Genomic DNA, 14,056 nt, shown 5'->3' with positions numbered 1-14,056 from the left:
TTTATGGCACCTAAATAGACCAAAGATATGAATAAAAAAATAACAGAACAGGTAAAACATTTAAGTGCAGGAACAATGCTCATAAATTCAAATCATCAACAATTTCTGACCTCTGATGTACTGTTAAACTGAGCTCAAATGCCAATTTTGTTTTATGTTTGACTGTGGAATGCCCGTGATTACGCTGCAAGCAGAATGTGCCACCCCCCTCTGCAACTAGAGTGATTACACAGGAAGAGGGTAGCGGCTAATCTTTAAAATCGTATTAAAGAAAACAGCCGTTATTTTCTGACAAGTTAGCTATTTATATGTTGTTATTTGATTGAACGGTAGCATTTATTACATCATGAAAAATAAACTGTCAGAATGTTTTCTGAAAAAATCGCCAAAATGGGTTTTACATTGTAAACTGTTTTAATATGACAAGAGAGTTCCTGGATGCACAAATATGTTTGAATGGCAGCTATACTATTAGCCAGGGATTTATTTTTCCCAAATATGAATGTTATTTCCAAATCACTAAACATCTATCTAAAGATACTAAATCACCCTGAAATGCAACGAGGCAAGTACAAGTACAATGCGGAATGATGGAAGCTTTCCTTATGTGGAAAAATTACAATCCCCTGGCCCTACTGTCAGAACCTCACAAGCATTTCCCTCTGGCCGCAGAACCTCTACCGCAGAGCCAAATGCCTCAAACGAAGCCCTAAACCACCATCTTTTCATCTGTATAAGGGACTAAGATACGTAGGAGACCAAAAATCTATCCAAAACCTCTCCAAAAATAAAATGCCTTCTGTCAATTATAAAGCAATTTGGAGCTGCTATTGTCTGCCTTCTGTTCGTAATTACTACCCACAATCATATCATTATAAAAAGCCTCTTACAATCTTTATAATCCTTAATTGCTGGAAACAAAATAAGTGCTGTCAGGACCATACAATCAGGACCATAATACAAACTGCTGTCCTGATGGCAGAAATGATCACATAGCCTTTTGGATGGCGCTGTTTACCTGTTTGTGCTTATTGACGTTGAACTGCATATAAAGTGAAAGCAAGTCATCTTAGTGTTTGCAGTCATTTACAGAGTTACAGTATATTATGCATGCTTTCCATGGAAGTGAAATTGTTAACCAGATTGCAATTACCTGCTGGGAAATCACTCGTCTTTTAAAATTGATCCTCTTTATACAAAAGTGTTTTAGGAAGACTCATAGCCCAATAATACATAAATGTCATATTTGTTCTCTTGATGTATTCCAGGCATCTTTACCTCAAAATGTCCAATGTATTTATTGAAATAAAGAATGAAACTATTTCCAAGTTTATCGTCCATAGAAAACAGTCCATACCATAGAAAATATAATATAGCTATATGTTAAGCAGTTCAGGAAATGCACACTGCAGTTGTGTGTGTGTGGGGGGTGGGGAAAGGAGGGGGGTTTCTGGCCTGCTTGCAGCTCTGGTCAAAGGGTGAATGTGGGGGGGCAGGGCATTAGGGAGCTCTGAGTCACACAGACAGATGGTATTCTCTCTCTGTGAACCTTATTCAATTATGATCGACACCAAATTTGGTGTTCATTGGATGTAAAGGTGCAATAATGATTTGAACATTGTGATTTTGAAGTGGTGCTGTAGCGCCACCTTGGGTGGTAGGTGCACAAAATGTGACACAGATTTCCAAAATTTGAACAGTGGCATATTTGACAATCTTTAAAAATGTCGGACGAAGGGGGGGGGTAAGCTGTCTGAGGGTACCTGTGAATTTCATACATTCTAGCAATATGGAGCATATGTAAATGAGTATTTTGCAAAAAGTGCACCCTACAGGCCATATTGCACCATAACACTGAAGCTGTGCAAGCTCATCCACAATGACATTTTACCATCCCCTGAAGTATCGCCACAATCGGCAAAGATTTGTGGGCATACATTGGCAATTGGCAGCAATACCAAACATGACTGCACAATTTTGAGAGTTTCTGAGTATGGGAAAGGGGTGAAAAATATAGAGAAAAAGGGAAGAAAAAGAAGAACAATCCTAGCAAAAACAATAGGGGAGGTCCTATGCACCGTTGGTGCTTGGCCCCCTAACTATAAATGAAGTTTTCCAAATTGGGTGATTCAGAAGAGAAACCCTGGATACAACTATTATGTAAAGGGGTTCAAATTCCACAAAATACAGTAAAACTAATGATATATACGATAGACATTATGATATATACCTGTATACGTCACCTGTGTCTCTCGAATGGAGAGTGAGGTGCAGAGGATGTATAGAGAACCGAAAGTGGGTCAAACAGCCTCTATGTGTAATTACAGAGGGTCCTCACAATAAGTCACAGTTCGGTTGAAAAAACAAAAACAGCATGACAGTTTCAGGGGAATTTTCTCCCATAAGAATTAGAGGTTGCATTGTAATGTGTATTTATACGTCCACTTGGGGGGATAAGGAGCAATTTAATACCATAAGAATCAATGGGAAAAAGGAGAGCAGTTCTACGTTCTCCTTTTAGCAAACCAGTGAACACAAGCTTTGCCAAAGCTCATGATACAGTACTCTATTCCCAACACATGCACACACGGCTACACATTCAGCCATTTCACTACATGTTTTCTTGCTGAATTCTTAACATACGTATTTTAATTACATTTCTGCAGCCTAGTCTAGGTTATTGCACATTACATAATTATTATTATTATAAATATTATAACAATACATAATTATTCTTAAACACCAGATAGCTTCCACTAGGGTATTGGCACATCCTTAACACTTGATCCGTACTTGTCACTCATCTAGCAATGGTAAGCAACATACTTGTTTCACTGATTCCTTTTAAAGCACTATGTTACAATGCTAAAGGGATAGTTCACTTTCTGTACAAGCGGTGTTACATTGAAATAACAAGTTTTGAAACGCCAGAAAGCAAACTCACTCTTTAGAACTTTAGATGTTTTCAGTAAAATTAATTAATCTTAAATAAATGAAATGCCATCAGATTTTTTTTTGAGTGGGGCATACCTATACTCCTGTCCACAGAAGCAATCTTTGTGCAGGTGACCTCCCCCAGCTCAGCCAGCTGATATAACACCTCCAGGGAGGAGATGATAAGCATGACATCGGGAAGAGTCAAGTGACAGATGACCTCTCTGTACGACTCCTGGTCCACGTACTCACAGACGAGAACACCATTGTCCTCAGCTTTGCAGAGGTTTCCCAATATCTCCATGGCTGAAAAAATATGGGGACAAGTAGCACAAGCATTTCAACACTCGTAACACTAGAACATTTATGCACAGTATCTACATGGTTCACTGTAGGCATGTAAGAGCTGGTTCTACAAATGCAAATGCAGATGTCTTACCCTCAAACATACTCACCCCTCATTTTCAAAAATCTATCCTTCGACATTAAGCATTTTGTGATGGTGTGAAACATGAGGTGAGTTGTTCGAAAATCAACAGGATCCAACTGAAGCTGAAAAGATAAAGTGTTACAATTCCTTGGCAATGAAAATTGAGCAACAACATTAACTAAATATAGTTTTTAACCTGTCACTCAAGACAAGCAATCAACGAAGTATCTTACCTCCCCTGCCACATTGCTAAGAGTGTCCAGTCCCAGCTGCCGTAGCGAAATGAACTGACAGTGAGCACATAATAAAAGGAATCTCAGACAAGTGCGGTTAGCTGCCAAAAGTTTGACGTTTGCTTCCTCAAATGAAAGGTTTCGCAAAATAACGCCAATCTGGAGCACCCGCTGCCCTTCGATGTCACTGATGCCCATGTTCCGAGGAGGGTGGAAGAGGGAGACCTCACTTTCCTCCCTCGCTGTTCCATCTTAGGGGGCAACAAGAGAAGTAAGACCTGTAAGTCTGTGAATAAAATGGCAGAGCAGGAAAACAGCTTGGCATCTGATGTTCTACATTTACCTTGTGATCTGTGGCTTTTGTCTGAGATGAGGTCCCTTACTTCTGGATCTTCCACAATGTCCTTCCAGAACTGCAAGAAAGAATGGAACAGTTGTCAACAGATCATTTGCAAACAAACTTTAACATCTGACATAGCAACGAACTAACCTCGGACAAGCTTCTTCATTTTGGAGTGAGAGTCAGTCTTGAAAGTTAAATCAGATGACACAATGTTCAAAATATGTGAATATGTTAAGTCCAGCCTGGAATTAATGATTACATCTTAGCAAATACAAAATGTTCTCACAATGTTGCTGTCATGTAGTAGTAATGTTGTAATGTCGACAAAACATTCCAGTAACATTATGTTAGCAGGGATACAATTCCATTTAAGGTGTGCTTAACTATTTTTGTGAAAACGTTCATTTAAAGGCTACGCATACATATATAAATCAACCCATCTTAATTTTGTACAGCAGCATTTACAAACAGATTGTCACACATCATGTCACAATGGACCTAAGTGAATAAAAAACAAGAAAATCCACTTCAGCTGAAGCGAGAAAGCTAATGTGATTGCTCTCTGACCCCTTCATAGGGGAAGAATATGCAAAGAGAAACATGGTCAGTAAAAAGGTCAGCACCACACTGTATTTGTAATTTGATCTGTGAGTATTTCTTGATCCATAGCCTTCCCAAGAACCAGTGGGCAAGTAAGAACTGAAATACTGTGAGGAAATGTTAATTATTATCTCCACCAGGCGGGAGCCTGGAGGGGATTAAGCGTTTGGTCCCGTGTGTGTGTGTGTTTGTGCATCTGTCTGCAGCTAATCTCGCATATTACTGGGTCGATCAGCCTAAGATTTGTTGTGCATGCTGACAGCAGGCCAAGGACCTGAATTCTCGAATATTTTGCAAATCGGTCAACGACAAGTATTTTTTTAAAATTCATTTCCATCATTGTCCATTGAAATACATTGAGTGCTCACTCCTCCTAACCGGCCGGTAGGGGCCGCAAGTGATCGATCGATCGATCGGTCCACAAAAAGTGTCCCACCCCATAGTGGCCACAGTTTTCAGCCCAGGAGGCTGAAATTTTGCATGGACGTTGGTCATGACCGAAGGTAGAGCTGAGTAACTTAGGCCAATTGACCGAGAGGCGGCATGGTGATGGGCATGGCTTATCACAAAAAGGCGCATAACTGGATTCACAGATTTGCACAGATTTGGTGGAAAGGTTGGTCATGAGCCAAAGAAGAAGTCTAGGTCGCAGCTATTGTGGATTCGCGCTTGTTATTTTATTACTATAATTAAAGGCTATGAATATAAAGACATTAACACACAGAAATGAGATTATGTAAAAAGGGTGAGGGATGTGTTCAACAAGTCAAAAACTTGAAAGCACACTATTTTTTCAGTCATCTAACTTGTTAACTTCATTTCCAGAACTGTCTCTGGATAACACTCAAAATTCATCAACAAAAAGCCGATATTACACAGAAAATAAACACTCTGCAAACTGGACTGTCGGTTAATCCCAGCCTGCTCCTGGTAGTTTATCATTGCATAGCAAAGCCAATTATGCATGTGGCATCCAAAAAACATTTTACCATCATGCCAAAGCAGTATGGAGAAAAAAAACTATAGCGTTTAACCTGGATTAGGACTGGCAACTGTCCTCAAAAATGCATTTTGAATATTCTTTCCTTGAAAACATGACCATTATAAAATAATTACATTTACATATAATTAAACACCAATTCATTCAACCATTATGCACGTTTTACCTAGCTTATTACTTACAAAATCACCTGGCACTCTGAGGGAGAAAAAAAGGCTGTCACACATCGCCGTTCAGATGCAGGTGTCTCACACTCTTATCTCTGAACTCTGGGTTCCAAGTGTGCCCTCAGGTTGCTAGATGTCATGTAATATCCAAGTTCTATTTTGGAAATTCTTCAAAATAATGTGTCCTGCTCAATGTTCTGATGAGTTTTATAGTAATGTTTCCAAACATTATTTTTAAACACTGAGGAGCTGGATTGTTCAAGATGCTGCAGCTTTAATGCCGATTGGCTCATTCATAAACAGAAGGCTACAACAGAGGAAGGAATTTATCACAGAAATCAGATTCTGCAAGAAGTACGAGTGACATGTTCACCAGCGCACAAATTAAAATATTACAGTTTTTACTTTGGAATGCTCATTTTTCCATTTGAGTGAAATAAATTTTGCCATTCAAATTATGTTCAAATATGAATAACTAAAGCATATTTCATACACTAAGCAGCTCAAAGTGCTTCACAATGGGCAACTAGCAAAAGCACATATGAACGGCATAGGCATATGAAGACACAATACAATTATACATATATATACACACACACACAAACACACACACCAGTGGCAGCTGCTGACCAGAAATTTTTGGTGAAGCAGAGAAATATTTTTTAGCCAGTTAAATCAGGGGATGATTATTTAGCAGGTTGAGAGAGCCAGGTTGGGAATTCAGCCAGGACACAGGGGAATCCCCTACTATTTGCAAAGAGTATCATGGAATTTTTAACAACCACAGTGAGTCAGGACCCTCAGTTTAACGTCTCATCCGAAAGATGGCATCTCCTACAGCATAGTGTCCCCTTCACTCCACTGCAGCACTGGGGATTTTTCAACCAGAGGGAAGATTGCCCCCTGCTGGCCCACAAACACCACTTCCAGCAGCAACTTTTTTTTTTTTTTTTTTTAGTTTTCCCAGGTCTCCCATCCAAGCACTAACCAAGCCCACACTTGCTTAGATTCAGACATTAGGCAAGAACAGGATACACATGCTTACACTTAAGTCAGATTCTCTCATCACCTATGCATATTCAATAGACAAACAAAATAATGTAATATTGTAATAAGTTCTACCAGTGCCATGAAAAACTACTTGCCCTCTTCCGGATTTCCTCTATTACTGCACATCTGTCACACTGAATGATCTTTAGACAAAATGTAATATTAGATTAAAGCCGCAAGCGGCGTTGGGAGGGGTCCAAGCATTGGCACCATCGCGCCCCCTATGGAGCTATTTTTAAATGGTTTTTTCCTCATGATCATATGCCTTCACCCAACATATCTACTGAATATCATGATGATTGTATAAAATGTTGATGACTTATGGCCAATTTTGTGCAAAGAGATGCTGTCGGATGACTTAGTTGCGTCACCATGGATGTGTCCTGGCCGCTTCCCGTAAAGGCCTTTACTTTGTCGTAACATTTAGATGGGATGTCGTAATACTTAGATGGGATGTCGTAACGCACATATGGCCTGGCGTGTTTGTACAGCTGCAGCGCTTCCATGCTGTAACTAAGAAAGGCGTCACACTAGTGTTGTCACGATACCAAAATTTTGACTTTGATACCGATACCAAGTTTAGTATCACGATAATTGATACTGAAACGATACTGATTCAATACTCGGTACCTAACGATACTGAAATTACCTTAATAGATCAGAAACGTAATGTCCACAAGGGTTGACCTCATTTTCAAATTCACGGATTATTAAAAACCTGGTTTTTAATAATTATTAACAACCTTTAAGTTGAAGCCTGTTCAACATATCAATAAGCATAGGCCTATAGTGTTACAACACTAAACCATAGAAAACTATATTAAATATATTTCAAAAATTTAACAGTAGTAAAGTAAATTATCTTTAAACAGGTCTTTCACTTTAAAATACATCTAAAAACTGCATGTTTCAATAACAATACAGCATCTTCCTATAATAAAATACAAATTAGAACAGCTATTGCTACTGAAGTGAACTGAGTCTAAGCTTGCGCTGTATCAACCACGAAGAATGCACAAGCTCACGTCACCTCACTTGCCAACCTTAGTTGCTACTGCCATCTAGCGAAGATTCTGACAAATTACACTTTTCATACTCTCAATCAGTAATGCGCGGGAGACACAGTTCCCTGGCTTTTACATTTGACACAAAACTACCGAACGTCGGAAAATTTTAATAGCGAACCGTTTATTTTTATTTTTTGAAGTACCGAAAAAGTGCTGAAGTTTCGGTATACTGTGCAACAGTACGTCAGACACATATTCCAATCCATTGCTCAGCTTAGCAGAGAATGCACATTTCAGAGCGCCTCAGAGACAGATAGAATAATAACACATAAATACACATTTCAAATAATAAATACGACATTGAGAAAAAACGAAACAAAAGACGAGATATCAAGTCGTGACCTACGCACAGAACAGCCTACCGTTTTATTTATTTAAACATTGGCAGATGAGAAAATCTTTGGTTACGCTGACATATAAAACGCTATTCCAAAAGCAAAATCAGACATGATATACATCGTTAGAAAGCTTGCGTGAGCAGCGTTGTCACTGCTGTATTGGCATATTTTAGGGCTAATGTCGGGTTTATCTTGTTGCTACGAAATATTACATAAAAGTACATTACAGGCATTTGGCAGACGCTCTTATCCAGAGCGATGTGCAACAAAGTGTATAATCATAATCAGGAACAAGTGTGTCGAAAACCCTAGAGAGAAGTACAGTTCCAAGTGCAGGGAACAACCGCATAGTTCAACTTGGACCCTGTAGGTTAAACTGATTAACACTAACACAAACAAGAACAGCAACGCAGTCTATGCAAAAATACAAGTAATAGTTAAGACGAGTGCATTAACTCAGTCACCTACAAAACAGCTAACTAGTTACAACCCTAACCTTACAGTCAATTTAGAGATTGAGAATACGATTTCTCTCAGCATAATGACGGATTTAAAGAGTAAACAGTGCAGCATAAATTGCGTCTTTTGGTAATATTCAATGTTAGAAATTGCAGCGAGAAACTGCAGCTGTAGACACAAGTCTGTTATGTTATGGTAGCAACGGAACGGAACGGACTATATATGTATTACCGTCATTGTTTTATTATACCAGCGTGTTTTGGTTTAGCTATTTCTCAGCATAATGACAGATTCAAAGACTAAACGAACTCACCCGATACTGTCTTCAAATGGATCCATGCCAAAGAAAAGTAATTATTCATCCTCTCAGAAAGCTTTTACTAACAAACTTTTGGTAGCCTATCCTAGCATGCACTCTGGGTGGCACTGTCTTCCAGTGCTTCCCTGACGGTCAGACCGTCCCCTCACTGATAAAAACTAGACCCTACGGTGTCGGATTACTTGCGTCTCCATGGATGTCGCTTGCCGTACATGACAAAGAAGTTTACTAGATGTCGTAACACTTAGATTTGGAGCTCCAGCTCTTCCACACCCCAACTAATAAAAAAGTCCAAATGGCGGGCAAACAATATGGCGGACATAGGTGCTCCCAAAAGCAAAGTTGTAGAGCACATTCAGATGCATAGGTCGATGAAGTTTTGTGTTGATCTAACTTATGGTGTGGGAGTTATGGCCTTTTACGCATTACCCTTTGTTATAGCGCCACCATCTGGCCGACATACGTGATTTTTAGTGCCTGAGTAGTGGCGGGCCATAGGAACCCACCTGCCAAATTTGGTTGCTCCAGGACTTATGGTTGCTGAGCCTCAGACACTTTTAGCGGAGAAAAATAATAATAAGAATAATAATAATCCTAACAAAAACAATAGGGTTCCACCAGCTTCGCTGCTTGGACCCCTAATAAAGGGATCCTGAGTAAACACAAAACATATTTTTAAAATTATTTCATTTACTTAATGAAAAAGGTTTTCAAACACCCATATCACCCATGTGAAAAAGTAACTGCCCTCTTAGTTACTCAATCAGTAAATTAACTAAATTTAATTGATAATTAGATTCAGCTGATTGAATGCAGCCAGGCCTTATGAACCTTACCTCACTCATATCAAACCTTACCATTAGGGGTGTGCAGAGACGTCATTATCTGTATCTGTTCAACCAGCAAGATTATCTGTATCTGTATCTGTATTCGGATAGAAGACCTGAAGTGGGCGTGGCTTATACCGGAAGTCACATTAAATCAGGCAAAGTTGTATTTTCTAACCTAATATTCATTGGGAATGCAATTGTTGTGCCTTCAAAGCATCAAATTGATTTAATATTGGCATATAACTAATTATGAAAATGAAATATAATTCCACATCCTCATACTGTACTTTTCATCTCTCTCTCTCTTTTTTATTTTTAACTAAACTAAGTTTTATGAACTGTCTGAACCCCACCACCACACCCCGCCCCACCCCCACCCCCATCCCCTCCCCCTCCCCTCCCTCCCTTAACTGGGGTGCACTGGACAATCAGAAACAGAAAAAAATGTTTTATAAATCGAAAGATTCTGTTTTGCATTGGAAATAGAAACTATTTACAGTAAAGATATATAGAAACATATCCTTCAGTTGAAGGGAATAATCTTAAATTCCAATGATGGTGCGTTCGCGTTTCTTGATGTGTTAAGGTTACTGCAGACTAGTGAAACGTAAATTACTACTTTACAACCGTAATCACACAACAGTAATAGCCTACATTAACTTTTTTGTCTGTTTTATTTATTTATTTATTTACTCTACTGAACTAACAGTGGATAGACTGCAAACCATCTGATGTCCTCATATATTCCCTTGGTGGCAACTGTTACCATGAATGGATTTCGTGTTCATTATAGCCAAGACCTATGACTGATACATGCAGCATGTTACATCTTAAACGGATGAATATTGACTGAAATACAAGGTAAAACGTCCGTTTCTTCAATATTTCGACTGGGTATTTTTAATGGAGGAAATTAACACATACAGCTAAAAACTACAGGTTCTAACCTTCATTTTTATGGGAGTTTGAAAGAAATCCAGCTGCCACACCAGGCTTGTGTCTCGCTAGCTCCCGCACCTCCTCCTCGATGCGAGAGTTTCCCTGAGCGATAGCCGGGAACGGTCAGCTGTCAGCCCGCTGCCTGCTGTGCGCTGACTCAGTGGGGGCGACTACAGAATATAGCGATCACTTTTCAATAAGGTGTAGTAAATGAAACGACTAGTTAGTGAAATCTAAGTCCTGTGTAACATTAGATAGAGGCTATGAGAACTTGACATGGAAATCGACATTTTTTTCCGAATCTGAATAATAACGAGCAACATCGGATAGAAGAAATATGTTTCCATCGCATTATTCGTGCTTTCCCGAATGCTGTATTCGGATTCGGATACATCCCTACTTACCATTAAAGTGTAGTAGTCAGTTACCACAAATTTCTATGCACACTATGCCATAACAGTTTATGATTGCAAGCATAAATTAGTCAGACACAAAATAAAACACCAAATCTGCATCCCTGCCTGATGACAGGTCGAGGAACCCAATGAAATGTTCTTTAATTATTCTCGCAGCATCGACATAACGCAGAATTAAGGACAACTGAGCTTTCAGAGATGTCGGTCCTCTCATCTATTTGCCATGCAAAAAAGAGCAGTGGCTGCTTCACTCTTTATATATTCACCTCGTTACGACCTGGTCTAGAGTCAGTCCATAACAGGGTGAATGATAAGGGAAATGGGTAGGGAAACGTACTGCGAACTGATCAGTAATTCCGGTAATCTGCCTATCCAAATCTAACTGAATGGTGTCTAGTCTTTGTAGGTTATTGGCTACGGGGCGGCTTTGAACACTGAACTTCGGACAGTTAGCTGAAGTCAAAAACTTACAGCCCGAATAGAGTACCCCCTATGGAGCGTTAGATCTCTACCCAGAGTAGCTTCAAAAACAATAAAGGAAAAATAACAAACTTGTGTCCCGATGGAAGGATTTTTAGCCCAGCTGGGAACACACTAACTAGCCGGAGTACTATACGATGAGCAGAGGGCAAAACGTGAGTCAAAGTAAAAAACGAGGGTACGGACAAACGCAAAATCCAATCAGCAAACAAAGAAGAGGGGCTAGGTGAGAATCGGAATGGAATACGAGAGCGAATGGTCAGAAACACAAAATCACGGGGCAAACAATCTAGAAGGTCTAAGGTAAGAATCGGAGTCGAAGGACACGAGTCAATGGTCATACATAGGGTTGCAAAATTCCGGGAATATTCAAGGATGGAATCTTTCCATGGGAATTAACAGGAATTTATGGGAAATAACAGGAATAAAATGGAAATACAGCCCTATTTGCTCAGGCTGCATTTACTATGTCATATGCAGACAAAAACAAACCTTTTATCATATTATAAGCAGACATAATTGCAAACATTCTCTATGACCCCCACCCCCAAGTTCCAAAAATGATGTCATCGTCTACGACAGCATCGAGTAGCCAATTGTCAAGGGATGAAGTTCCTTGATAGATTTATAAATTGTATTTAGTTATTTAGTCTGTAAAACTATAGGTCATAGCTTACAAGTAAGATAGCGATTATGATTGTTAATTGTTCCGCATTGTGGCAGCGTTTTATTGCTAACGTTAGCTGCTTTGCATGGTAAATCATAGAAAGACATGATGCATCACAAAAACTATTACACTACTAACGCTTACATTAGTGTGAAATACCCTCATTACAAAATACCACTAACCTAATTAAAGACACTCAATTTAAAAAATAACGTATATAACAGAAATATTTTGAGCAGTAGGCCTAATACTTACATAGCAGTAATGAAATCTTATCTGTTTTCAATAGACAGAGACAAAGTAAATCAATGATATATTTCTATCTGCTTCTGTCTTACTCCAGAAAACGATGTCAGCTAGGTCTATCAGCAAACATATGGCTTAGCTATGCCCAGAAGTCCTCACTAATAATAGTATTTTCCAAGAAATTACGAAATAATTCGCTCCCTATGTAGATATAAAAGGCTCATTCTAAGGTAACGAAAACACAACGATTCTTATCTTCATGGGATTATACACTAATTGAATCATACTTATGAATATTATATTCCATTTCTGCCAAGTCCGTTCCGCTAGATGCCACTAAATTCTTCACACTGCACCTTTAAAGGGATGCTGGCAAATTATCAGTACATGTGATGGAAGAATGTGCTGCTGAATGCAGTGCATGGTTACAATTCAATTAAATGGGAATCCTTTTAACCAAAACATGCCATAAGACCTAGTATTGCTTTTTTAATGTGTATTCCCCCCAAATAAGTTCACTATTAAAAGGTAAGATTTTTATATTGAAATTGTGCAAAATTCCCAAAGTTCCCAAGCTTAACTTCTCTTCCAAAATTTCTGGAAATTTACCGGAAATATTCCGACCCTTTGCAACCCTAGTCATACACAAGATCAAATCAGCAAACAAACCAGAAGGGCTAGACGGGAATCAGAGTCAAACAAAGATAGGGTCAAATACGCAAAGTCAAACAAAGCAATCACTAAACACACCACACCAACCATGCGTTCGAAGAGCTAGTCTCCGCTGGTAGGAGGTAAACGGCGGCTTATTCAAAACGAGCAACCGGATATGGAAACAACCAATCAGATGACAACTGGAAGGAAGAAACACATGCAAAAGTAACAAACGTAACCACAAACTACCACTGGGTTCGTAACAACCTGCACCGTAAGCAATGACTTCAATGAGATTATTTTGAATCATTTTAGGGTGCTTCCCATTGCTTGAAAAATGCATCCTCCTTTCCTCCACTACCACCTTATCTCCTCCGTGCCCCCGTGTCCTCCCTCCCTCCAATGTACCAATATTGGAGGAAAGAAGCAAAGCAGCTTCAAACTCGGCTCATTGCCTCCTCCCAGCACGGAAGTCTTTTTACATTTTAAGGTGGCACCATCGTGATCACGCCAACATAGATTGAAAGACCATTCCACAGAATCTGACACAATCCAAACTTTAGAAAACGGAGATGGCAGAGAACTTGAATTTCCCCAGATATTTCGCCAAAATGTGTGCGTGATTCAGTAAGTAATATCACACATCCTATCCGCAAGCTAGATTGCCTACAACAGATAACAAAAACAAAAAATAAAAAAGTTCATTTTTGTGGCTTTTTTCCTACAGACAAATTCAGCAATTTAAGATGGGTAAGTTTATTTATTTGCTTGTATATGAATGTTACTTAAACGAGCATGACTCTAAACATAAATGAGCACGGCAGCTACCAATATTTCATATGTGAATATGCATGAATGGATTTATTCAACTAACTGTTTCCAAT

The 14,056-nt window shown here is 39.1% G+C and overlaps 1 protein-coding gene across 3 annotated transcripts in view; it reads right to left on the bottom strand.

Annotated features, from left to right (window-relative positions):
- The window catches only part of arid2 (AT-rich interactive domain 2), a 193,523-nt gene that overhangs the window by 118,658 nt on the left and 60,809 nt on the right, over positions 1-14,056 (bottom strand). For all 3 annotated transcript variants that reach the window (XM_064341949.1, XM_064341950.1, XM_064341947.1), the window contains exons 7-10: positions 3,941-4,010; positions 3,598-3,848; positions 3,390-3,486; positions 3,031-3,240 (exon numbers count right to left, since the gene is read on the bottom strand). In XM_064341949.1, the coding sequence (XP_064198019.1) occupies positions 3,031-3,240; positions 3,390-3,486; positions 3,598-3,848; positions 3,941-4,010 (628 nt within the window). The remainder of the gene's footprint in view (positions 1-3,030; positions 3,241-3,389; positions 3,487-3,597; positions 3,849-3,940; positions 4,011-14,056) is intronic.

This window comes from Anguilla rostrata, chromosome 7 (genome assembly GCF_018555375.3).
Source record: "Anguilla rostrata isolate EN2019 chromosome 7, ASM1855537v3, whole genome shotgun sequence".
Lineage (NCBI taxonomy): Eukaryota > Metazoa > Chordata > Actinopteri > Anguilliformes > Anguillidae > Anguilla > Anguilla rostrata.
The sequence above is the reverse complement of the archived record's forward strand: the minus strand, read 5'-3'. Positions and strand labels throughout refer to the sequence as shown.